Raw genomic sequence first — 23994 nt, forward strand, 5'->3', positions numbered from 1 at the left:
GTCGGTCGGTGGCGGCACTCACACCCTTGCCTGTATTATTTTTGAATTGAGACACACCTAATTTGTTCTTCCTTATGCATTTACTCTATTTGGGATTAAAAACTAAATGTATGTTAGGTGATGCAAATAATTATATTCAAACACTTGAGAAATGCAAAAAGTCTAATTCATAAAATCTAATTAATAATTCATTAAACATGTCTGAAAAAGAGCATGAAGAAGCACAACTTGCTAGTTTGGTGCAACAACTTAGAAAGGGAAGAAGTATAATACACTCCTAATCAAGAATTTACCTTTTGCACTGTTGGAGTTTCAGTAGGATCTAAGTCAGGGGTGGGCAAACTTTTTGACCCCATTTGGGCCGCATTGATATGACAAAATTTACGGGGGGGGGCAGACTATATATTTTACACGTAACAGTCCACCTGGTATTATTGTATCTGTAAAATTGTCATGCAATCTGCTATTATTATTTATTATTTTATATTTATATTTAAATATTTTAAAAATAATAAAATATTATAAGTACAATAAAATTAAAATAATAATTATTATTATATTATTATGTAAAATATGCAAATATAACAATAATATTATATATAATTAATATAATAATTATCATTAATATACTAATTATAATAATCATAATAGTTCTAATAATAATTATAATAATCTAATCTAATAATAATAATAATTATTATTATTATGTGCTTGTGTCCCTTTTTTCAGGAGCACTTTGTAAACAACAGACCATGTCAAAAAACGAAATTGATAAAACCATCAAAAGGTTGGCTCAGGCCATGATGCCAGGTTGTATGTTGAGTTTACATGAAATACTTTGGAAAGATTGGGCGGGCCGTATTCAAACACTTGGCGGGCCGGATGTGGCCCCCGGGCCGTAGTTTGCCCACCCCTGATCTAAGTAGAGGTCCAAAATGCAAAAAAAATAAATAAATGGGAGTGAAACAAACAAAATGTTAGTCATCAAGATGGCTGAAAAAAAACCCAAATGAAAATATAATGTTGGAAAGGGCGGTGCGGTGGTCGAGTGGTTAGCGCGCAGACCTCACAGCTAGGAAACCAGGGTTCAATTCCACCCTTGGCTATCTCTGTGTGGAGTTTGCATGTCCTCTCCGGTTTCCTCCCACATTCCAAAAACATGCTAGGTTAATTAGCGACTCCAAATTGTCCATAGGTATGAATGTGAGTGTGAATGGTTGTTTGTCTATATGTGCCCTGTAATTGGCTGGCCACCAGTCCAGGGTGTACCCCGCCTCTTGCCCGAAGACAGCTGGGATAGGCTCCAGCACATCTGCGACCCTTGTGACGATAAGTGTTAGAAAATGAATGAAAAAGCATGAAAAAAGAATGAAAAAACAGTTTACTGAAGGAATACAAAGGAGCATTTATTAGTCGTTGAACAGTCGCTACAACCACATAGAAAGATCAGTGCGTGTTGAAGTGGAATATTAGTGACAATTTCATCCGTCTAAAAAAAAAAAACAAATAACAAAATCACATTTCATTGAGTATTTCACATAATAAAACAGACATGTTGCTACTTGTCTTTAAAAGAGGTCACATATTTAATGCTAAAAAATATCATTTCAATGGAGGAATGCGGCTCACAAAAAAACACATACAAATTCTTCCCAATTCACACACTACAATAAAAAAAAAAAAAAAGTTGAGGTCTGGGACATCACCACAGATCATAGCAGCGTTCTACCTGATTAAATAGCCCTAATGGTGAAAAGATCATCTATTCGCAGATGATGTGCCACTCTGTGCTACAGTAATTTGGTACCTTTGTCTACATTTTAATCCATAAAGGAATCTATAAAAGAATCCTAACAATAATAACATGAATAATAATAATAATAGTAGTAATAACAGTTTTATACGTCGCCATCCTCAATGCGAGCTAGCTGGCGCTCCAGAAGTTCAATCCTCTGACTTTGAGCAAGAACAACAGCACGAAGGGCCTTCATCTCTGACAGCAGTTCACCAAACACATCATCCTGGAAAACATCAACAAATAAACATTTTATGCTATCTTTTATTTTAAAAGATTTTTGGTTATAAAGTGCTTTTGCAAAAAAAAAAAATGAAATTTTGTGTTGTAAAATAATTTAATTAAAATAATTTAAGTGCAACATTACTGACACCTAGTGACCAGAATATTACATAACTTGTATTTCTATATATTTTTGACTAATAAGAGGCCACAGTCAACCGCAAAACAGCAATCATTTATTGATGAATTTAAAAATAATGAACTGTGAAGTAGCAAGGGATGACTGTATTTTTAAAATACAACATTGACTCTCTGAAAATGACTTTTTTGTGTGTAAAATTTTTTATTATTATTTTTTTCTTGGTTCTCATATTTCTAAAATTATTCTTGATGTAAGCATTAACAGCTTTTTTACAGCATTTCCAGCTTTCCTGTTATAACTTTCGATCTTGTGAAATGTCAATGTTTTTATGTAACATCACTTTTCTATTTTCAGATATTTAAGGTAATATATTTTTCTCGTAAGCATGCAACTTTTTTCTTTGTTTTTAATGTAAAAAAAAATATTTTTTCTAAATTCTTAACACATACAGTATATACTGACCTCTCTCTTAGATCTGTCCATGTTCCCAGGTGTCTCTCTGGAGGCGAGACGTGGCTCCTCCTCCTCAACGTCCTTGGCGGGATTCGTGGCGGTTGGAGTGGGTGCCGCCCCGCTGCCAGAGTCCTGTGAGATGAGCTTGGGCTTGCTCCTGATGGTGTCTCTATGCTTGGAGGGTGGCGCCGCATAGCCTCCACTTAGGGACACCAAGATCGGGGGCGCATCCTGACCGGATATCCACTCGTCTGCCAGGAGCGCCGGTTCTAAGCCGGCTGTGTCAGGGTAAAGGTCTCCTTGGAACAGATCGGACTGCAAGTAGCAGGGCATCACATTAGCGGCTACGAATAACTAAATAGTCTTTCTACACAGACTCCGTTCCTTTTTGGTATGTAATTTTTGATACTGTCGTTGAAGAGTGGAGACACACTGAGGAGAATTTTTAACAAATTTTGAATTTTTCCAATTTTTTTCCGTTTTTCTTTTTGTTTAATTGTACTTTTAATTGTAGTCAGGCCCACAAATTGGACCCATTCATTTTGGGATGCCAGTCGCTGTATAACAGTGGACCTGGCAAGAGTCACGAAATTCCGAGTTTCTCCACTCAGACAACCCAGATGTGAATACATGGGAGGAAAATACCTATACTCGCACTATAATTTTTACAGTATTACTACAGTATTTCATTACCTTTCTTGGAACAGTCATGGAAATGGGTTCAACCTTCCTTTCGTGTAATTTGTAGAACCTGTGTAGAACATAAAGTGTTCAAAAAACATCCACACACCCCAAAACACACACACACACACTAATCCTACCTTGCAATTTCACACTTGTTGACGTCCACCCCTCTCTTACTGAGGTAGCCTGCCCCCCTCTGGGGCTCCTTACTGCTGTACAAACTGAGGAAATGAACGTAGGGCGATTCTTCAGTCACCTCAAAGTAGCGGATGGTGCAGTCACCCTGAAGGACAAGCATAACAAGTGCCAACTCTCAAGTCTGAAAGAAGAAATTTTTTTTTTAGGAAGATAACAATAACGAACCTTTCCCAACAGATAAACCATGTTGGTGTCCGGATCATAAAATGGTAAAAGTACGCCGTTGCTCGTATCCATTTCTTGTACAGCCATCGGCTCTGAGAGATCTTTCTGAGAGAAAAAAAAACACAAAAAGGTGAGACACTTTCACACACGCGCGATGAAATTGTCAGGAAAAACATGTCAAAGATCATTTCCATCTTTAGCATTAAGCAATGTTTTAGAACTGGTCACATTTACCATCTTTGTATTTCACTTTTAGCATTGATGCATTTTTAGTATCGTCATGGTTATATTCAGCGTTTTAGAATCAGACTACTTCTGATGGGAAAAAACTATAGAAGTCTAAATAAATGTCATGCTAATTACCGTATCCCATAGAGCTAGCTGTCTCTCACTCATACGGCTGAATCCCGTCGTCAAGATCTTTCCATCAGAGAGGAACACAGCTCTCATGGGTCTGGTGCCATCATGGACCTTCTCTTTCACCTTAGAATAAACAATATTAATTATCATAATACAGTATGATAGACTCTCGCTTGTGACTTCATTACTTTAAGGACGGTCCCCCTGCGAGGGTCGATAACACGTAAGGCCTTGTCTTTGCACACGGTGCACACGGCGCTCCCGTTCTTGTTCCAGCTCACGCTGTAGATCAGGTCCGGGTGGGCATCGGGCAGCTGGTACACCAACTCCCCTGTGCCCACGTTCCACACCAGAATCACGTTGTCACAGCCTTTAGGGAGTTAAGAAAACAGATGAAAATACATTTATTTATTTAAATGAATGAATTATTATGCTCTATTATTAGGGGATCCCAGGCCTTATCCATTTTTCTGACCTATAGTTGAAGTTAGAATGTTGTATTCTCGTGTTAAAAGATGCCAAAGTTTCAGATAATGAGCCCTGAAATAAGTTTGGGTTGGCTCTGAACACTTCCTTATATGGGCATGCCAGGGTATAAGCTGTACAAGCTGAATGGGACCAATCACAGTGGAGTGGGCATGCCCGGACCCTGGTTTCTGTGGGTGGAATAAACTCAGACAGTTTTTTGGAAATTTGGGTTTAAAATGAATTAATTATGATTAATCACCATTTTCAAGCATGACTAAAAGATGCCCATTTTTACTGTATTTTTTTTTTGAAAAACATAAATGACAGGACAGGATATTTATTTCAAATATTTTTCTTTATGAAATTTTTTCCAAAAAGGGTCCTCATTCTTCGCTGTTATAAAATGGTAAAAAGAAGCTAACACACAGACTTCCTGTTTTATTTACATTTAACAGTTATGGCGTTACCTGCAGTTAAGAGGATATTGAAGGCGGTGGGGTGCCATGCCAAGATTCCCACCCTTTTACTGTGACCCTCGAGGGTGACGATAGCCTCGGTCATGGGTGCCACCAGTCCCCCGTCGGGGATCTGCCACACCTGGATCACAAATCATGTAAATTGCTGGTTTCTGAGGATCTTCAGAGGACTTTGTGGAAGATGCTAACCATCTATGATAATTACAGTTAAAAAAAGCATAAACAGACCTTTACAGTGCAATCCTCCGAGGCACTTGCTATGATATTATCATCATGCGGGGACCACTGGATGTCCAAAACTGGGGCGGCGTGTCCGCACACCATTGGACAGGACTGATCGATCCTGCCGCTCTGTTTTTGGGACAAAAGAATGTCAATCCTGTCTAAAAAAAATTGCATCAAAGAAGATGCTAACTGGACCTTGCCGATGGGGACGACGAGGAAGGCCCCGCCTCCTCCCGCTTCCACAATGACTGCAATGAATTTAGGGTTGACGGCGCATAGCGGGCTGTCCCACGTGACACGGGACACACGGACGTCGTCGATGCAGTGCTCGGCTTTCCATGCCTGAGCGAATACGTGGCGGAACTTGCTCTGCCTGACCACACCTCGCCGGAAAGACATATTGTTCCTGGAAAGAATAGAATGAAACCTTCATACATAGGCTATTTGTATACAGTCACGCTTAACTTTGTTTACTCAGGTGCCACCTGGATTTGCATGGTCTCACAGTATATCTTCATTTCATGGCCTGGGGCCTTTACATATTTACAACATACTTTTGCATACTATTTATCTGCAGAGAGGAGTTGGCATCTATTCACTGTTTATTAGCTCACTGCTACTCAGGAGAAAATATACATGGTCTCACAGTATCTCCTAATACCAATTAGTGGACAAACAGGTATTTATGTGACTTGACTGTCTCCAAACAGATTGTGATGATGTCATCCCGATGCACCTTACAGCTGTAGCTATCTGGGGGTTGCTATGATATGCTTGGATGCTAGCACTTGGTTAGAACCCTAAATTGTGCGTATGCAAATTTGCTTTAAAAAAATATTGTCTTCATATTGTTAATGCATTTTTTTAAATTTCTTTATAACTTATTAGTTTATTTATATTTTGGAATAAATATCTAAAATTCCTATATTGTAATGTTTCTGTCGTACGTATTGGCAATAAACGTTATAATGTTGATAATAATAATATTGGGTGGAAGCACAATAGAGCCCTTTTAAATAATCCCCACACAATCTGTAGTGGAATTTGGGCCTATGTGGAACATTCCTTTTGTTCTGCTGGTGTTGGCAGAGGAATAATACAACCTTTATTACCTTCTTGGTGATGGAAAAGTGCGCATGCGTGTAATAAACAATAAATAATCTCAATAATAGTAATTGTAATGAGTCTTACCTTGTTGTTGTTTTCCGGTGATTTAATTAGCAACAACGTGAGGAGGCCAATAATAAAATAATCCAGCAGTAATCCAAATCCCCAGTCCACGTCGAATAAAAGCACTTAAAAACGCTTACAAAACCTTTACAGTTAGTGTATTTTGGGGCCTAAATGTCAGCAATTATGCGCTGACATATTCGCAGGCACTTAAGCTAGCTCGCCTTTCCATTAACGGAAAGCCAAGAGATGCTTAGCTATAGCGTTAGCCGCTATCACGTGACTATCGCGAACCAATCATATTCGTGCTAGGACGCTTACTTCTACACCACGACAATTAAGCAGCCGTAATGTAACACTGAAGCCAAGTAATATTATTTTTTTATGAATACTCACACGACAAGACGTTTTTGGTAGTCAATATTGTCACGTGACAGTATAAACAGTGGCTTTTTGCTCCATGCATTTAACGATAATGAGTTTAGAAACTACATATCCCACGATGCACATCGTGCGGCCACATCCAGCCGCTAGAGGTCATTGTTCGTCATAGAGAAAGTTTGGTGAGAAATCATTTAAACTTTAAACTTCTCAGACCAAACGCACTGGTTTTCAAAAACATGCCCTTTTTCACGTTCTGTCCTGGTTTCTTTTTAAATACCATGACAATTTTCTGGTTTTTATAGGGCCGGTAATTTGAGAGGCGTTTGAGCACTCTGTTGAATTGACGTAATACTCGAAAGCTTCCTATGCCAATTTTATTTTATGATTGTTGAGCAAAAGCCAAAGTAGTAGTTGAGTTGTATACGCTACAGCAAAGACGTCCAACAGGTGGCTCCGTGGCGCAATGGATAGCGCATTGGACTTCTAGATCTAGAATGTGGCAATTCAAAGGTTGTGGGTTCGAGTCCCACCGGAGTCGCACTTTTGTCATTGTCAAATATACTCGAGTCACACTTTTTAATTCACACTTTCCTCCTTTTCTTCTTCTAAAGAAAAAAGTTAAGACATATACAAACATGACTGTTCAAACATTCCGTCTTCTGAGTCGGATATGCTGCTTATTTTTATATTCTGGTGTTTTTACCAGCACATATTTCACGAAAAGCTTCTGAAATTGATTTTAGCAGTTGTTTGTGCAGTTTATATGCAAAGTTGAGTTCAATTCAATCAATCAATAGGCAAATAAACATCACACATTGGAAAACAATACCATGGCTAAGTAGCATGACTCTGTTGTCTAAGTAACCTCACAGTGTTTATTTAATGTCGTCGCTTCGTCATCGATTTGATTATATTACCAGTTGGAGGCGGTTGTTTCAAGACGGGCCACATCGCAGGCAGTTAAGCCAGCTAAGGTGATCTGCGCTTGCGCAGGTTAGTTGTTTCTACACGAGACACAATTCGTGTTACACCCACAGCTAGCTGCTACCATTAGGCTAGTTAGAAGTAGCCTAGCTAGCTTATAGATACGAGCAGCTAGCCCGTGGAACGTTATCTGCACGCGGGTTGAGAGATGTTTATTACATTTGGCGGTGATTTATCTGTTTATAACCACCGTTGCTGTTTTTTTCGGACGTCTTTTTTTCTGTATTTTTTCCGGCTTTTTCACCGAGCCGCTGTTGACTGTAGCGCCACTGTGAGCTAATAAGTAGCCATCTTGCATTGAGCGTATGGGTGTCAAAATTAGCAGTGACTTCACCGGGTGAACTTTTACTACACGTCAAGGTAACAAAATATGTCAGTAGAAGCACATTTTAACACATTTCTCTCAAAACGAAAACTATTGGTTCTTTGCTAGATTTAGCTGTCAAAGTTCCTTGAAATCAGCTAGCTTGGTTGAACTTTGACCTGTTACGCGACACACACAGCCACTATTGGACTCACACAGCAGTGAATCATCATTTTAAAATGTCCCTGTGTTGACTTCAAAGGTTCTGTGTATTCGTCTCTGGGTTTTGGGGATTGTGATGTCCGATCCCACCCCAAAGACACCCACTCCAACCCCTGCTGGAGATACATATAAGGGATGGGTGTTTAAATGGACAAACTACATTAAGGGTTACCAACGGAGGTGGTTTGTCTTAAGCAATGGCTTGTTGTCTTACTACAGGTATTAACATTCCTATAAATTATTTATCATTTTTATATGACACAAATTACTAATTTTCTCTCTTTTTAATGATAAAGGACTCAGGCGGAAATGGGCCACACGTGCCGCGGCACCATCAACTTGGCTACAGCGACCATCACTGTGGACGATGCATGCAATTTTGTCATCTCTATTGGCGGGGCACAGACGTATCACCTGAAAGCCAGCTGCGAGGTGGAACGCCAGCGTTGGATCACAGCGCTCGAGCTGGCTAAAGCCAAAGCGGTCCGCATTCAGGCGGAATCAGGTGACCAAAAAGCCTATTTTTCTTCTAATACTGTGTTGCATGTGATATCACAGTCTCAAAGAGATGGGTGTAGCTCAGTCTGTGCATTGCTTTCAGCACTTTGCCGTGTATAGCTAGAAGTGAGGTGATGTCAGAGCAAAAAATTACACATAAATGCGCTGCTCTAGCAAATAGTTGATATCAGGATTTTGGAAAAAGCAGTTACCAAGTACATCACAAAGGGAAAAAAGCAGACAACCAGAAGACACAGAGAAAGGTGACTGCCGAACCGGTCTCTCTGGTCCAGTGGAGCAGATTATGAACACACTCCAGTTTGCAGTGACCAACAACAAGCAAAAGTTATACTAAAACCAAAGTTAAAATGCTCTTTAAAAATAGGACATGCAGCAAGTGTTAGCTCACAACAAAACCAAAATATAAAGCTACCCAATCGGTGCGTGCCGGTTTTCCTAATGGGTCAACATGGCACAAAAAAGTAATAAATAAAGCACTATTAAACCCTAAAAGGTGAAAATCTTGTCTTGTTCTTGTAGATCCAATCTTGTGTATTGTTTTGTCTCTTGACAGTAAATAGAAACTTTGAGCCCTAAACAGCATTTTCCTCATATAACTAATTTGTTTAGGATATTGGCATAGTGTCAGGCATACAGTAAAGTCTCGTTATATCGATATCGGTTATATCGAAGTACTGCTTATTACGATACTATTTTCATTTCCCGGCAAATTTCTAGTCTTTTATGATATAATTAGTTCCGTTAGTACGATACCCGGTTATTATGATAATCCGGTTACTACGATGCCCTTTTCATCTCCCGCCAGCCAATTTGGTCTGCTTATATCGATACAAAAGCAGCTTAAATCAATCTTTGCTTAAGGATTTCAATACCAAAAAAGAACACGGCAAACGGCTGCTTCCAGTCAACTTTATTTTTCACACTTCCACCACCAGAGCACAGCACACACACCGATTCCCGCACTTCCTGGTTCACAGGTCATGCTCAACCCACCCCACATAGCTGGCCAAACACATGCCTGCAACAGAAGAACCAACTGCCTTCGTGGTTTCTCTCGTGTGTGTATAGAATCTATACACACGAGAGAAACCACCAACGCCAGCATGTAAATATGAAAAACAGGGATTATTGCAAGCGATAAAAAGATATCTGAATACAACACAATTAAATACATGTATTTGTACGCTTGTGTCTTCGTTGGAATAGGGGTGTATGCTATGTCAGTTGGTTCTTCTGTTGCAGGCATGTGTTTGGCCAGCTATGTGGGGCGGGTTGAGCATGACCTGTGAACCAGGAAGTGCGGGAATCGGTGTGTGTGCTGTGCTCTGGTGGTGGAAGTGTGAAAAATAAAGTTGACTGGAAGCAGCCGTTCGCCGTGTTCTTTTTTGGTATTGAAATCCTTAAGCAAAGATTGATTTAAGCTGCTCGACATTGTTCTATACTATAGAACAATGTCGAGTGCATTATTGCCCACTTTTAATGCAGTTCGGCGCAGGATCGGATATATCGACAGTCCGGTTATATCGATATTTTTTCCGACTCCCGACAATATCGATATAACGAGACTTTACTGTAGTTGCTAATGGTGATTAGTAAGTTGCAAATCGCAATTTGACAGCCCTTAAATACTGTGTGTGTGTTTTCACTCTGTCATCCTAACTGTCAAACTTTAATATTTTGAATACTCATTAATTGTTTAAAAAAATAACAATCAGATGAAATTTTAGGGAAGTTAAAATTGTCAAGTTTAAAAGCAATCATTAATGCAACTTTTGAAGCATATATTTTTTTCTAGGAATCCACTTTTCACTTATTTTCTTTTGTACAAACAAAATAGATGTTGTAAAAACAATAGATAACAAGCGGAAACTTGCAAGGTGTTGATGTACTCTCTTCTGTCTTCTCACTGACATTGTGGAACCAGATGACTCGGGTGATGACCCTTCCCCCTCGTCCCCGCCTGCGGCTCCCGGACAAGGCGGCGGATCGCAAAATTCTGAAATCCAGTCCACGCTAAGAACCTTAGGAAGCAAGGTCGAGGATCTGACCACATGTAATGACCTCATCTCAAAGCACGGCTCCGCTCTGCAGAGGTTAGGCCTTCATTGTTTTTAAACCTGTTTTTCTTTATATTATACCGTATTATGAAAATGTGCCTTTCTTTTTCTGTGCTAGGTCTTTATCGGAACTGGATAGTTTGCGTCTAACGGGCGAGGCGGGGGATAAGATTCGTCAGGTGACCGAAAGGGCTACGCTGTTTCGCATCACCTCCAACGCCATGATAAACGTAAGTGGCACATCCTTTTAATTCTGTAAAATTAGGACTTTATTCTTGTTTGCAAAACCTATACATTTGCTGTTGTGTAAACCGCTGTAATGATGCAAAATATTCACAAAGTGACTTCCTGTACAGTGCAAAGTAATGGTCTTGTCCGAAAAGGAGTAGGTGCTTACTGGATTTAATCCAACCCCTTTTCTGTTTTAGCAATTACTAATACATTTGGTTCACTTCCTGTGTTCATCCATTTACCATCAATTAATGTGGTTATTTGCTCTTAAATAAACACTGAATGCTTCTGCCAACCATTTTTTTGCCATAACTTAGTAGTATAATAAATACAATAAACATAGTAAAACGAATTATTGCTGTTTATTTTTTTCTTTCTGGTCCTCCATGCTGTTTTCTGCATCTCAGGCTTGCAGAGACTTCCTGGCTCTGGCTCAGGCCCATAGCAAGCGATGGCAGAAGGCCCTGCAGGCCGAGCGGGAGCAGCGGGTCAGGCTGGAGGAGACTTTGGAGCAGCTGGCCAAGCAGCACAACCACCTGGAGCGAGCGTTCAGGGGAGCCGCCCAGGCCAACGCCACCAGCCCTGACAGTAAAGGTGACTAACTGACGCAAATCAAATCAAGTACACGATTAACATACTATGAATATTTAGGATCCGTTGGAGCTGTTAAAGGAGAGGCCAGCGACGAGGACGACGAGAATGAGTTCTTTGACGCCATGGAGGAGGCGCCTGAGTTTATCACTGTTCCTGCAGATCCTCACTTCCATAAGTTAGTACATGTACAATGAAGTCTTTTGCCCGTACAGAACTCCCTTTTTTTTAACTGTAGCATTGACATCTCTACCCAGGAGGTCGAGCAGTAATGCAAGCGGTTTCAACAGCGAAATGTGCTCTGATGATCAGTCGGTAAGTGGCAATGGCAGCAATTGAATGAATCTGTTCCAGGGTCAAATCTCTGTAAAAACTATACAACCTTTCCCTTCTATCCAATTGCTATATTGCAGCCTTGAATATTGTCCGATGCATACTTTTTTTGTTTGTTTTGTAGCATGGAATGTTAGAAAAGGCTTGATCAAGTGATATTACGCAAAGAGAGAATAATAGTTATTTGTGTTGGGTATAGAGTCTGTCAGTGGTAAGAAAATTACTTATACTGGTATACATGATAAACATAAACAAGCCGAGTTGCGAGCAGCAGCCGACATTGATATATAATGTGAATGAAACGCTGTTGTCATGAGGTGAAGGAACGTCCGTGTTTTTACTCGGCGGACCGTTCTAATTATAAACACTAAACTAGTTGAAATGACGATAAACATAAGCAAAGGTGGGCAGAAACTCTGAGCGCGAGTAGAAGCTAGTCGGGTTAGATGCCTCTGTCATTGTTATGCTAACCTACATTGCTGTATGGTCCAGTTTCAGTTTGATGATAATCGTTGCGCTTTTGGTTGTGACCTTTCTGTAGTGATGTCACACAACAATAAAACTTGAATAAAAATAAATCATACTCATGGAAAAGCCTTTACATGCCGAAGATTTGCCAAAATAAACAATGAAATGAATTGGATTTGAATAAATTGTCCTGAAAAAAAATCACCCACCGAAAGGTGTGACCGCAATCCGTAATCCTCAGTTAATGATGCATTGATTTCCATCTTTTCTGTTCCAATTTTTGTACAAATTGTGCAGCAAACAGTTTTTTGCCCTAAAAATAAAAGACACATGTACATTGGAAATAGCAAGTAGTATTTTCATGTCTATACTATAAGCTACATTGCAATTTGTTCCAGGTTGGTTTAGTTGCATTATTGGTACTCTTCAATTGTGACATCAACTCATAAAACGTTTAATTTGACTTCCAGCTCAATGAGGAACCTCTCACAATGAACCAGGAGTCACCCTCACAGGAACTGGGGCCCCTGAAGAAGAGGCGTAAACGCATCCCAGACAAACCCAACTATTCTCTCAACCTGTGGAGCATCATGAAGAACTGCATTGGAAAGGAGCTTTCAAAGATCCCCATGCCTGTGAGTGTTTCAGATTTGACTGGTTGCCAAATTAGGGGCAGTTTCAATAGGGCCCCATGTGTATACGAGCACCATTTTGTACCCCACTTCCCTGAACATTTGTTTTCTATGTCACTTTTCCAGCCTTACTTGGTTGCCAAATTTGGGGTTGTGGCCCTCCCTTCAATTGTGAGGTTGGGTGTGCAGTGCCAGGCAACATCTTTTGAACTTTTCCTTGAAGCCACACATAGAACTTAATTTTCACGGAAGCCAGCACTTGAGGGAAACTGGGTGTTGTGCTGCCTCCCTTCTGGAGATTTTGCAGGGCAAGATGTGTGCCCATAATTTGGGAACTTATGTAACCAAAACTGGCATGCAATAGTGTATGTTCAGGGAAGGGAGGTATTGGGAACCATGGAAAGGTTGGACAATAAACATGCAGAGCAATTATTCAAGCATGGGGTGTGAAGTTGAGCTTGAGTTGCGCCTCCATTGAAATCCTATGTAACACTCAACCATTCTCTCCCTCTGTCCCCCCAGGTCAACTTCAACGAGCCTATCTCCATGCTGCAGCGGCTGTCAGAAGATCTGGAGTATCACGAGCTACTGGACAAGGCTGCCAAGTGCCACAGCTCACTGGAGCAAATGTGCTACGTCGCCGCCTTCTCCGTGTCTTCCTACTCCACCACTGTCCACCGCACAGGCAAGCCCTTCAATCCCTTGCTGGGCGAGACGTATGAGCTGGACCGTCGGAGAGAGAGCGGCTACCGCTCCCTCTGCGAGCAGGTGGGTGTTTCGATTTTCCTGCCAAGCTTTTGCGACTTTTGGGGAAACACTGAATAAGATGGCACTCCTTCCCACAGGTCAGTCACCACCCACCGGCTGCAGCCCATCATGTGATCTCCGACCGAGGCTGGACTCTGAGGCAGGAAATTACAGTCGCCAGCAAATTCAGGGGCAAATACCTCTCCATCATGCCATTAGGTACATTTCATAATATGACTTCCAGTGGAACCTTGGTTAGAATTACACGAGGGCTGGCCACAAGGGATGCTAACCAATACATGTTCCCCCCTAAAATTATGTCAATCCAAGGACGTTTTTTTTCCTAAAAATGCATTAAGAACACACTTGGATTCATGCAGTGTATTAATAACGCAATAATACATGCTAAAAAGAAAAAAAAAATTTGGTTTAAATTTTTGAGTTAACCGAAAATCACTTGGGCAGATGCTAACAAAGGCTCCGCTGTAGTTCACACAGTAAATAAAAACTGTGGTTTATTTTCTGTGCGCTATGGTTCCCGCAGGCACAATCCATGCCATCTTTGAGAAGAGCAACAATCACTACACGTGGAAGAAAGTCACCACCACAGTGCACAACATAATCGTTGGGAAACTCTGGATCGATCAGGTGAATACTATTGTTTTATGCAAGGTGGTGCTTTTCATTAATAACTGGTGGGAAAACTGATCACATTAATTATATTACACGTCGTCGCGGTGCATTGTCCTTGCATTAGTGAGTGCAGCGGACTGTGAGGATTATTTTGAGTTTGTTTAATTCTATTGTGCGGGGTGGCAGTTATCATCAACTGGCAGAAAGAATGATCACATTAAGTCTACATTTCAAGCATTAATGAATGTACTGAAGTAGTAATTATACAACCAATTTGGGATGTGTTTAACATCATAATGTACGAATTAGCAAGTAACATTTTCCAATTTCTACCTCCTGTCTAGTCGGGAGAGATCGACGTCGTGAACCATACCACAGAAGACCGTTGCCATTTGAAATTTGCACCTTACAGTTACTTTTCCAGAGACGTCGCCAGAAAAGTGAGTAAATCCTCTTTTCCAGCGTAATTTTATTTTATTTTTAATCTGGAAAACGGTGACCCTTAAATCGTCTGTCCACAGGTGACAGGCGTGGTCATGGACAAGACAGGCAAGGCCCACTATGTGCTGTCGGGCACATGGGACGAGAAGATGGAGTTCTCTAGGGTGATGCAAAGCAGCCGAGGAGGAGGCGGCGACAACGGCTCAGAGGGCAAGCAGAAGACCGTCTACCAGACCCTGAAAGCTCGAGAGGTGTGGAGGAGAAATCCTTTACCGTAAGTGTGTCTTCATTTCGCTCATTGTCATCTCTTGGAGCAGTTTTTAATGTTTTGTACACATTTTTAAAAATAGATTAGCACCCTGTTAGGATTGTCATTAAATTGAAATTGCTGACATCACTTTGTTGCTATTAAATTTGATGGTAATTTCAGACAACATAGTATATTTTTAACATACAGTGGAACCAGCATACCAAATTCAAGTGCCGACTACTTTAACCTGGGGAACCTCAGTCCATACTATTATGGGGTCACCTGCTAACACCGTTGGTGTCTTGGTGGTCCCCAGTGACGGCGCGGAGACCATGTACTACTTCACTGACCTGGCGCTCACACTGAACGAGCCGGAGGAGCCCATAGCGCCCACCGACAGTCGGCGCCGACCTGACCAGCGCCTAATGGAGGACGGCCGCTGGGATGAGGCCAATGCCGAGAAGCAGCGTCTGGAGGAGAAGCAGCGCATTGCCCGACGGGAGCGTGAGCGGGAGGCCCTCAGCCAGCGCTCCTCTGGCCAATCGGAAGAAGGTTAGAATGTGTTTTTTTGTTCGTGCTAAAACTTTTTTTTTGCAAAAATTCTACGATCTGATTCTTCTTTCAAAAGCTGTCGATGAGGATTCTCTTACTGATCCGTCACTAAAAAGCAAGTAGTAGCCTCAACCTGTGCTTTCCTCCGTCTCCATCCAGGTTTTTGCATTCTTATTAAGATCATAATTTGTTCCTCCCAGGTGGACCCCACGACAACTACAAGGCCCTTTGGTTTGAGTCCTGCCAGGACGGCATTACGGGTGAGCAGGTCCACATCTACAAGGGAGGCTACTGGGAAGCAAAGGACCGCGGCGTCTGGGAGGGGTGCCCAGACATATTTTGACCCCTGGCCTTAACTGGAATAAGGCCACCCTCCAGCCCCTCCAAGTGGTCGAGTTCCCCCCTCCCCCATCCCTTCTCTGTTTTAAGAGACCTCCCAGGAGGACAGTTGCTGCTTTCTAACTGAGAAGGAGGCACCCCCACTTGAGGGGGCAACGCCCTTTGGTCGAAGGACCCCCACACACCCCCAATAAGTGAGTAGTGCTTCCACATCCATAGTAGACAGTTATCTTAATGCGATAACATAGTGTTTCCTCTTGAATTCTGTGCTTAAAAACATTAATATATAAATTATAAATATATATGATAATAATAAATGTTAAAAATTTGGTGGCCTTCATGAATTTAAGGGAGAATTTACGGTATAAGAGTTTTGTGTCTTAATGTGTCTTCCATCACTTTTGTTTGTTTGGGGTGGATTTTTTTTTTTTTCTAAGTATCTGAAAAGAAGACCTTGCCTTCTCACCAACTCTCACTTGTAAGTATTGCAGTGATTGGATGCCACTTTGAATCAGTTGTCAAAAACAGTTCAAGTGTATACTTTGTTTTTAGTGTGTGATCAATCTCAACTAAAATGCAGTACACCAAAAAAGTTATGTTATGTTGTTTTTGTTTGTAAGTGTACTTAAAACAATGGCAAAGAATTTTTAAAAAAAGAATTGTGAATAAATCTGATTTTATAAATGTATAGAAAGTCCATATGTATTTGAAAACTGAGCAGACGGTCTTCAATTTCAGAGAGAACAAAAGGGAGATTCCATTACATTGTTAGGTATTTTGTATTAAAAAAACCCATCCTGTATAATAAATGCTGTAATGTCAGACAGTGTTTTTGATTTTGTTTTGATTCCACTATGACAATATTTCTTCATGTTAGAATTCAGCCTTAAACAGTTAAGCAAGCATTAGCATGCTAATGCTAATCATAGCATCATCCTGGGCTCAAACTGTATCAAATAAAGCAATGATGCAATATTGTTTTCACAAATAGGAGAGAAATTTCTCCTCTATGCTTTTCAAAAAGCAGCTCCATTTCCTTGTTGGCACTGTAGGACAGTGACAGAAAAAAAATGTAAACAAAGCACAAGAACTGGGAAATGTGGGAAATTTGACGCAGTTCGGTCGACTATAAAAGCTTTGACTTAAAATGTGTTTAGTTGAAAAGTGTTCTGGACATGTTATTGGGCAAAAAACTTTGGCTTGTTACCTGGGTAACAATGGCAATTGAAGAGAGACGTAGGGGTTTGGATCTGAATCTAATTCAATAATTCACTTTTATTGCAAATGTTGAATTGAAATTGGAGGTCCCCTCAATCCAGCATCATCATCATCCTGGTTTCATTTGTGTCAAAAATAAACACTTTAATGGGCATCACAATTGGACACAAACATAAAAATGGTTGTTGATTGTACATTTTATGTTTATTGGCAATGATGAAAAGATGGTAGTATTTTTAATCATGGTAATAATGCTAGTACTGAGCTGATCATGATACTATCCATAGTTAATTGATACTATTAATATTTGGATTAACCCACCCACCGTTTGCAGTCACAACTTTGGTTGAAATTTATTAGCTTGTTGGCTTCCTTTGTGGAAATTAGAGGTGAGTTGGATCTTTTTTTTTTTTATTATATAACTTCTATTACAAATGTGCACGTCAAACCAGGCAAAAGAGTTTGCAGTATTAGTATCAGAGATCTATATCTAACTAATATCTGATTGTTTTGTTGTTACATTGATAGTTATATTTCGTATATATGATTACAAAAGCTGGTAAGTAATAAAATAAGCTAAATGCAGAGAGCTTTGGAGGTAAAAATCCAAAGGGTTTGAATGAGCCGGTACGTAGTAGTTTTTGCAATATTGACTTTGAGTTTCCTCAAACAATTGAATGTAATGAACGGAATAATGTTATTATTTAGTTACATTGTTGACATATTCATTTAAATTACTCGCAAATAAGCTGGTTGATGAAAAAGTTTTGTGCTAAAATGTTTGTCCTGTGTTTTATTGTGATCATATTTTAAGTAATGATGTAACTGTATTAGTATTGGTATTAGCAATACTGGGTCTGTATGTACTTTGTATCAGATCCATACCAAACTTTGCAGCAGCACCCACCCTTAGCACAAACCAGGCAGCGTCTCTTCTGACGTAAGACAGATGGGACACACCCTACCCTGCCTGCCTTTGCGATAGCACGCAGTGCGGTGACAAAACAGCTACGTCGGGCCTGGAAAAGAGAGAGAGAGGAGAATGCTGAGTCAGTGAACATGCCATGAAAGCCCTGAGAGAGGGTGCCAGAGGGTAAACGCCAGGGCGAGAGGGTAGAGAAAGGTTACACCCACGGAAGGTAAGATGTCAATCCCATTTTTAAAAAAATGTCATTCCTTTTCACCAATTGTACTGCTTTCTGTCCAAGATGAACGTCCATTTGCCTGGGTTGTCCCGAGTGGCCGTATGTGGTGGTACCCATGGCAACGAGCTCTCAGGGGTCTACCTCGTAAGGGAGATGCTGAGAGCGGAAACAGGAGATGATGTGTCCATGCAGACGGTGCTGTCCAACCCGCTGGCGACCGAGCTGTGCCGCCGCTACGTGGACACCGACCTCAACCGCTGCTTCACCCACACCGCCCTCAAGTGAGTAAACTCCGGATCTTCTTTAAACCACCTCCCACTGATTGTCCTAATCTTTTGCTGCTGTTAGCGGCCCCTTACCCGATCCGGCGCCGTATGAAATGGTCCGAGCCAGAGAGCTGAATGACATGCTCGGCCCCAAAGGGAGTCCACAAGCTGTGGACTTGGTTTGTGACCTCCACAACAGCACATCCAACATGGGCCTGTGTCTTATCACCTTCTCTGACTGTGACTGGATCAGCCTGCATATATACCGCCACCTACAGGTAAGCACAAAAAAGAATGACACCTATTTGCACCACTTAGTGACTCTATTCTAGTTTCCGGCAGCTTTATGTACCTCTGCATGTGCTTTAAAATTAGCTGTTGTTATGAAACTCATGGTGTACTGTTTATAATGAGCTAATCCAGGGGTCTAAAACTCAATTTACCTGGGGGCCACTGGAGCTAGGGTCTGGGCAAGGCTAGGTTTTCCAAAAAAACCAAAAAACGTATTTATTAAAAACAGAAAAATATACAAACTTTTTCAGTGCTTTTGTTCTGATTTTCTACAAAAAAGCTCTGATAAAACATTCCACTGTTCTCAAATATCTTAATTTTTATTTTTCTGCACAAAATAAGATGAAAAATAAAGAAATCCGTCATAAATAAATATAATAATAATAAAACGGCAAATAATAAAAACTCAAGAAACCACATATAGTTGGTGGGTAGACAAATTATTTTTTTCAGATTAAAATGAACAAAGCATTATTAGAGCCCTGTAGACATGACAAAACACGACTATAGTCACATTTATACTTTTGTTTTTATTTACAACATATTGCGCAACTGCAGGGTCTTGAGACACATGCTAACTCGCAAACTCGAGACCTAGCAACCTAAACGGTAGCCTTCAAGTTATTTCCTTTAAACTTAAATAGCCAAAAACTTACCACTTCCACACGGATAGGGAGGACAACTATTAACAGTTATTTAACCTTTAACATGAACATTAATCAAACGTAATAATTTTTTCTGGGTACATGATACCATACAGCATCCATATCAAACTTGCGCGGGCCGCACTAACATTAAACTTTCATATCAAGGCGGGGGCCTCAAACTAGTGTCCTGCGGGCCACATTTGGCCCGCGGGCCGCGTGTTTGAGAACCCTGAGCTAATCAGTGCTATTCATACTGACTGGGCAGTTTGGTCCTTGCCCCTATTACAACATTGATTCTGTTGCTCCTGTGTTGTACAACATACAGTACTTATTAATAATAAATGAACATGCAAACTCCACACAGAGATGGCCAAGGGTGGAATTGAACCCTGGTGTCCTAGCTGTGAGGTCTGCACGCTAACCACACGACCGCCGTGCAGCCTTAGTAACAACATATTTTGTATAAATTTATCTAACTTTAATCAATATTTGGAGTACACCTAAATAATAAAAATAGTGTAATAAATGTGGTTCTGTATTGTTCCAGAGTGAGATGCCAGATATCCCAGTGAGGTACATTCACTTGGATGTCCCAAACAAGGATTCCTATTCTGTGGCCTCTGTGGGAAAACATGGTTTTGGTGAGTTTAAGAGGCAAATGTGTCCTCTATTGTTCTTATAATTATTACAAATTAATATCTAATGCAGCGTTAGAGATTGGGCCTCAGTCTCACGGTGTGGTGAGGTCTAACATCTACTCTGCCATGAAAGAAGGTCTCCAGCATATTCTCAACTGGGTGCGTCTCTTCAACTCAGGTATTTATTTAAACATTTTTCCATGTCAAATGACATGCAAACTAGAGCTTTATCTGCGGTTTCAGGGGTTGTTTTCAAAGGGGGACCAGTGGACGTGTTCACCACAGTGGGACATGTGGACTACCCGAGAGATGGTGACACACAAAACATCACAGCGGCAATTCATCCTCAACTCCAGGTACAAACCAGCATTAAATGGAAAATATCCCTTAACAAGTTATTGTTATTAATATGCTGGTATACTAATAATGGTTATCACCTTGTACTTCAGTACCGGACAAAAAAAAAAAAAAAAAAAACAAACAACCTTAAACTGTATTTTGGAAAGCAGGAAGTGAACAAATGTAACAGTTATTGATTGTAAAAGTACCAGATGGAGGGGTAGGATTTTAATAAGCTTTGCTTCTTCCTACTCCTTTTGGACATGTGGAACTGTGAACTGATTATGTGATGCACTCAACTGTAATCTGATGTTTCAAATAAAATAAAACCATTACCATAATTTTAACATAAAATAACATTCAATTTTCTCGCAAAATTACAACAGAATAAAACTTTATTGGCGCTGTTACAAGAACAGTGAAAATCAGTAAATTAGGATTTATTTGCGCAGTATTCAAACTTTATTTTGTTCTAAAATGACATTTTTATTACTTTCTCTTGCTTTTTGTCCATTGTCTTGCACCCATTGGATACAGGAGACCCACGCTGGCCTCTCCTGTTGTTGTTTTTTTTTTTTTTTTTTTTCCCAGGGAGTCCCATTTCTCAAGTTTTGCATACATGGAAGACTGACCAAAAAACTTAACCCCTGGATCCCTTCCTTTCCTTTCCCTGTCTCCTTCACAGGACAGAGATTTTTGCCTCCTCCACCCTGGAGACCCTCTTTTCCAGACTTTCTCGGGCCAAAGTGTGAGCTACAAAGGCAACCAAGCTCTTTACCCGTTCTTCATCAACGAATGCGCTTATTATGAGAATGGCATCGCTCTCTACCTTGCCACCAAGCGCACTTTCACCATCCCGACGGTCCGGGTACTCAAAGAAAACTATCAGGATGTGAGATTCCAATCAGAAGAAGAGGAGGAATGATGCTTGCAAATGGAAAAAAAAATTGATATTAAATATCGCCACTTTAATTCGCTCGCTCGGATCCCTTTGCTTCTAGTCAAATCTTCAAAATCCAGACTAAAAACTCACCTGTTCGATACTGCATCTGCACTGTTCATGTTGATTTCATGCTTTTTATCCTTCCATAACTTGTGCAGTGTCTTTCAGTTTTTAGAAAGGAGTTTATAAATTAAATGTTTTATTATTATTATTATTATTGTTGTATAAAATACCACTACTACTAATGCCTCGCTTTTTCATCCGCTTTTAGGCAGACTGTCCCGCATTTGAAATATGTACACTAAATGGGATCAGTATGTTGCAGCGATGGCTTTTTACCAGCCTTGACATGCACACACATGCATGGCAACGTGTACGGCACAACTCCTGCTGCGTAAAAGTGGACGGTCCTGTGCAGGATGGACATGCCTAGTGTTCAAAGCTTAAGAAAGGCAAGTAAGTAAAACAAAACAGCGGTCCGCACATCAAGAGTGATCAGCCACAACCATGATTTACTTACCTGGGGGTATTCCAGAACGCAGACCAAAACTCTGAAAGGAATCTCTGGGTCTTCCGGAAAGAGAGGCAAGTCGAACCATATTAACTTACTGACATTAACCTACTTGCTGCCTGTCCTCCCCCTTCTTTTTCCTTCCCAGTGGGAGCTTCCGATACCATATAGACGATGCAAAAAATATAGGGAAAGCCCTCTGTGTAGTGCAGCAACACCAATTTTACTATATTTTCCTCGTGATAAGCAAATTGGTGAAAACATAAAAAGTATGAATGAATATCTTAGTCCAAAAAATACCCATGATTTTAGATCTTACTTAGATTTCATTGATTTTTATAATTGAAAATAAATTGTTTATTCATTGTAAATATAATAATTGAGCTACATCGTATCCCTTAAAGTAAACTAATTTGTCTAACAAAATAACTGTAAAATTATTTTTTTTTTTTTTACATTGATTTGATGTATTTCAACTGTTTTTGATTTCATATTACTCTACTTTTCCACCCATTTAATGACTATTTTGGAATTTCATAATTGTAAATAGAACCAATATATGTGATCGATCTTACTTAACATAAGCATAAGACATCTATTTTGCATTTACTTGACTTGTCCAAGGTAATTAAAACAAAAAAATATATATATTTAATTTCCAGCTGCTTCCATGTGCATTTATGATCCATGAGATTTTATTCCATGTTATTCCATCACTTAATCTGTGGCCTAATAAGAAAATGTGCATGTTTAAAACAATAAACTGTATTCCAACTTAATCAGACTTGGCCAGTAGTACTTTCCCATGCCAGTTGTGTATTTTTGTTTTACTGAATTACTGAATTATATAAAAAAATGTGCTCATAGTAGTCCCATATAAACACATTGGGTTCCAGTGGGGAAAAGAAAGGTACCAGGGTCAATCCTAATATCAGATGGTGGCTTTTTATTGTGGCCCTAAGAGTCAACATACTCGGGAACAGAGGCGGGTGTGCCGACAGGCAAACCAGACATTTGCTTGGGACCCCGGTTTTTATTTTAGGGGGCCCCGGCTAGGGATTATATATTTGTGTGTTTAGGCTGAACGAGTGCAGAAGGGCGTGGTCCACAGGTGAGTGGGTGTATTTACCACAGAAGCCATAAATGGAACATCATCGAGAGGTAAGGCTTTGTTGACCCTTTCTAATGTGGTCTTTATTCCCAGCCATACATTTCACATGCAAAATTGCAATCACAATTTTGTCTAATTATTATAATCCCCCCCCCGTCCTGTTCATTGTCTCTGTCCCGCCACGACCCATTCTGACCTTCTCAGCGGACAAAAGTACAAGGAGGCCGCAATATTGGTCAACAAAAAAGGGCGGTTATCGTCACAAACTGGCCATCAAGCCGGGGGGAGTGAGGCGCCAAGTCAGCTCAGCCGTACGCACGCCACTGCCATGCACTCACAGGTAGGCCACCCGTTTCGTATGTTGTTGAAGCGTTGTTGTGGTGCAATTTTTACGTGCTTAAAATACACGCTCATGTGACTTTGCGGCAGGCAACGTTACTGATGTATTAATATGGCTTGTTTATGTTTATTGCAAACAAATGAATTATGAATGAATGAATGAATTCCTATATTCCAAAAAGAAACAACTTGATGCCAAAACATGTGAATTTGTTCCATCACTGCCTATTAAACAAAAAAGAGAAACACGTGAAAACGCACAATTATTTAAAAAAAACCTTGATATCACTAAAGCACCCAGCATGACATAGTAAACCTCAGTATCCAATGTCTTCTTAAAACCCCAGTACATTTTCATAGGAAATACAGGACCATAAAATAACAGTATACTGAACAAACAAAATGAAATTACAACACTCAAAATCCCAATATTTGAAGTACCTCTGAAGTTCCACACATTCATTAAAGCCTTTGAAAACAGAGTTGACCACAATACTACCT

General features: G+C 40.3%; 3 protein-coding genes and 1 non-coding gene across 8 annotated transcripts; 3 read left to right on the forward strand and 1 right to left on the reverse strand.

Moving 5' to 3' along the window:
- Nucleotides 1–1386: 1386 nt before the first annotated feature.
- On the reverse strand, nt 1387–7680 carry coro1b (coronin, actin binding protein, 1B). 2 transcript variants are annotated; one of them, XM_078795673.1, is made up of 11 exons: nt 7660–7680; nt 5384–5594; nt 5192–5314; nt 4955–5084; nt 4208–4389; nt 4023–4142; nt 3660–3764; nt 3434–3579; nt 3306–3363; nt 2622–2927; nt 1387–2021 (listed from the first exon to the last, which is right to left on the reverse strand). In XM_078795673.1, the coding sequence occupies exons 2-11, from the start codon at nt 5585–5587 to the stop codon at nt 1899–1901; spliced, it is 1497 nt and encodes a 498-aa protein (XP_078651799.1). In that variant the 5' UTR covers nt 5588–5594; nt 7660–7680; the 3' UTR covers nt 1387–1898. The 2 variants fall into 2 exon arrangements, with proteins under 2 accessions (XP_078651799.1, XP_057924798.2); XM_058068815.2 differs by lacking the exon at nt 7660–7680 and adding an exon at nt 6380–6642.
- trnar-ucu (transfer RNA arginine (anticodon UCU)) lies at nt 7192–7280 on the forward strand. Its single transcript is given in 2 exon segments — nt 7192–7228; nt 7245–7280. It is a non-coding gene; the product is annotated as a tRNA-Arg (tRNA).
- A 62-nt stretch (nt 7681–7742) lies between the features above and the next one.
- Nucleotides 7743–16867, forward strand: LOC131125839 (oxysterol-binding protein 1). Of its 2 annotated transcripts, XM_058067749.2 has the most exons (17): nt 7743–8086; nt 8293–8471; nt 8549–8757; nt 10696–10864; nt 10947–11058; nt 11467–11653; nt 11711–11828; nt 11908–11965; nt 12922–13086; nt 13606–13851; nt 13929–14049; nt 14375–14478; nt 14808–14903; nt 14985–15178; nt 15471–15706; nt 15783–15821; nt 15907–16867. In XM_058067749.2, the coding sequence occupies exons 2-17, from the start codon at nt 8329–8331 to the stop codon at nt 16047–16049; spliced, it is 2340 nt and encodes a 779-aa protein (XP_057923732.1). In that variant the 5' UTR covers nt 7743–8086; nt 8293–8328; the 3' UTR covers nt 16050–16867. The 2 variants fall into 2 exon arrangements, with proteins under 2 accessions (XP_057923732.1, XP_057923733.1); XM_058067750.2 differs by lacking the exon at nt 15783–15821 and having other exon boundaries at nt 7744–8086.
- A 1193-nt stretch (nt 16868–18060) lies between these two features.
- Nucleotides 18061–22296, forward strand: LOC131125840 (N-acyl-aromatic-L-amino acid amidohydrolase (carboxylate-forming) B-like). Of its 3 annotated transcripts, XM_058067752.2 has the most exons (7): nt 18061–18402; nt 18472–18689; nt 18757–18952; nt 20160–20253; nt 20321–20428; nt 20494–20606; nt 21275–22296. In XM_058067752.2, exons 2-7 carry the CDS (start codon nt 18472–18474, stop codon nt 21512–21514), a joined length of 969 nt encoding a protein of 322 aa, XP_057923735.2. In that variant the 5' UTR covers nt 18061–18402; the 3' UTR covers nt 21515–22296. The 3 variants fall into 3 exon arrangements, with proteins under 3 accessions (XP_057923735.2, XP_078651808.1, XP_057923734.2); XM_078795682.1 differs by lacking the exon at nt 21275–22296 and having other exon boundaries at nt 20494–21033; XM_058067751.2 differs by lacking the exon at nt 18061–18402 and having other exon boundaries at nt 18422–18689.
- The last annotated feature ends 1698 nt before the right edge of the window (nt 22297–23994 follow it).

Source organism: Doryrhamphus excisus, linkage group LG2 (assembly GCF_037039965.1).
Source record: "Doryrhamphus excisus strain RoL-2023G ecotype Guam linkage group LG2, RoL_Dexc_Guam_v1.1, whole genome shotgun sequence".
NCBI lineage: Eukaryota > Metazoa > Chordata > Actinopteri > Syngnathiformes > Syngnathidae > Doryrhamphus > Doryrhamphus excisus.

Bases quoted from the DNA above. Each gene is read 5' to 3' on its own strand.
- LOC131125839 (XM_058067749.2), top strand. From the start codon at position 8,329: ATGTCCGATCCCACCCCAAAGACACCCACTCCAACCCCTGCTGGAGAT. The intron at 11,654-11,710 runs GTGACTAACTGA...ATGAATATTTAG, and splicing joins CACCAGCCCTGACAGTAAAG to GATCCGTTGGAGCTGTTAAA. The intron at 13,087-13,605 runs GTGAGTGTTTCA...CTGTCCCCCCAG, and splicing joins TTTCAAAGATCCCCATGCCT to GTCAACTTCAACGAGCCTAT.
- coro1b (XM_078795673.1), bottom strand. From the start codon at position 5,587: ATGTCTTTCCGGCGAGGTGTGGTCAGGCAGAGCAAGTTCCGCCACGTA. The intron at 5,315-5,383 runs GTCCAGTTAGCA...TCCCAAAAACAG, and splicing joins TCGTCGTCCCCATCGGCAAG to AGCGGCAGGATCGATCAGTC. The intron at 2,022-2,621 runs GTCAGTATATAC...GATGTTTTCCAG, and splicing joins TGGACAGATCTAAGAGAGAG to GATGATGTGTTTGGTGAACT.
- LOC131125840 (XM_058067752.2), top strand. From the start codon at position 18,472: ATGAACGTCCATTTGCCTGGGTTGTCCCGAGTGGCCGTATGTGGTGGT. The intron at 18,953-20,159 runs GTAAGCACAAAA...GTATTGTTCCAG, and splicing joins ATATATACCGCCACCTACAG to AGTGAGATGCCAGATATCCC. The intron at 20,607-21,274 runs GTACAAACCAGC...TCTCCTTCACAG, and splicing joins CAATTCATCCTCAACTCCAG to GACAGAGATTTTTGCCTCCT.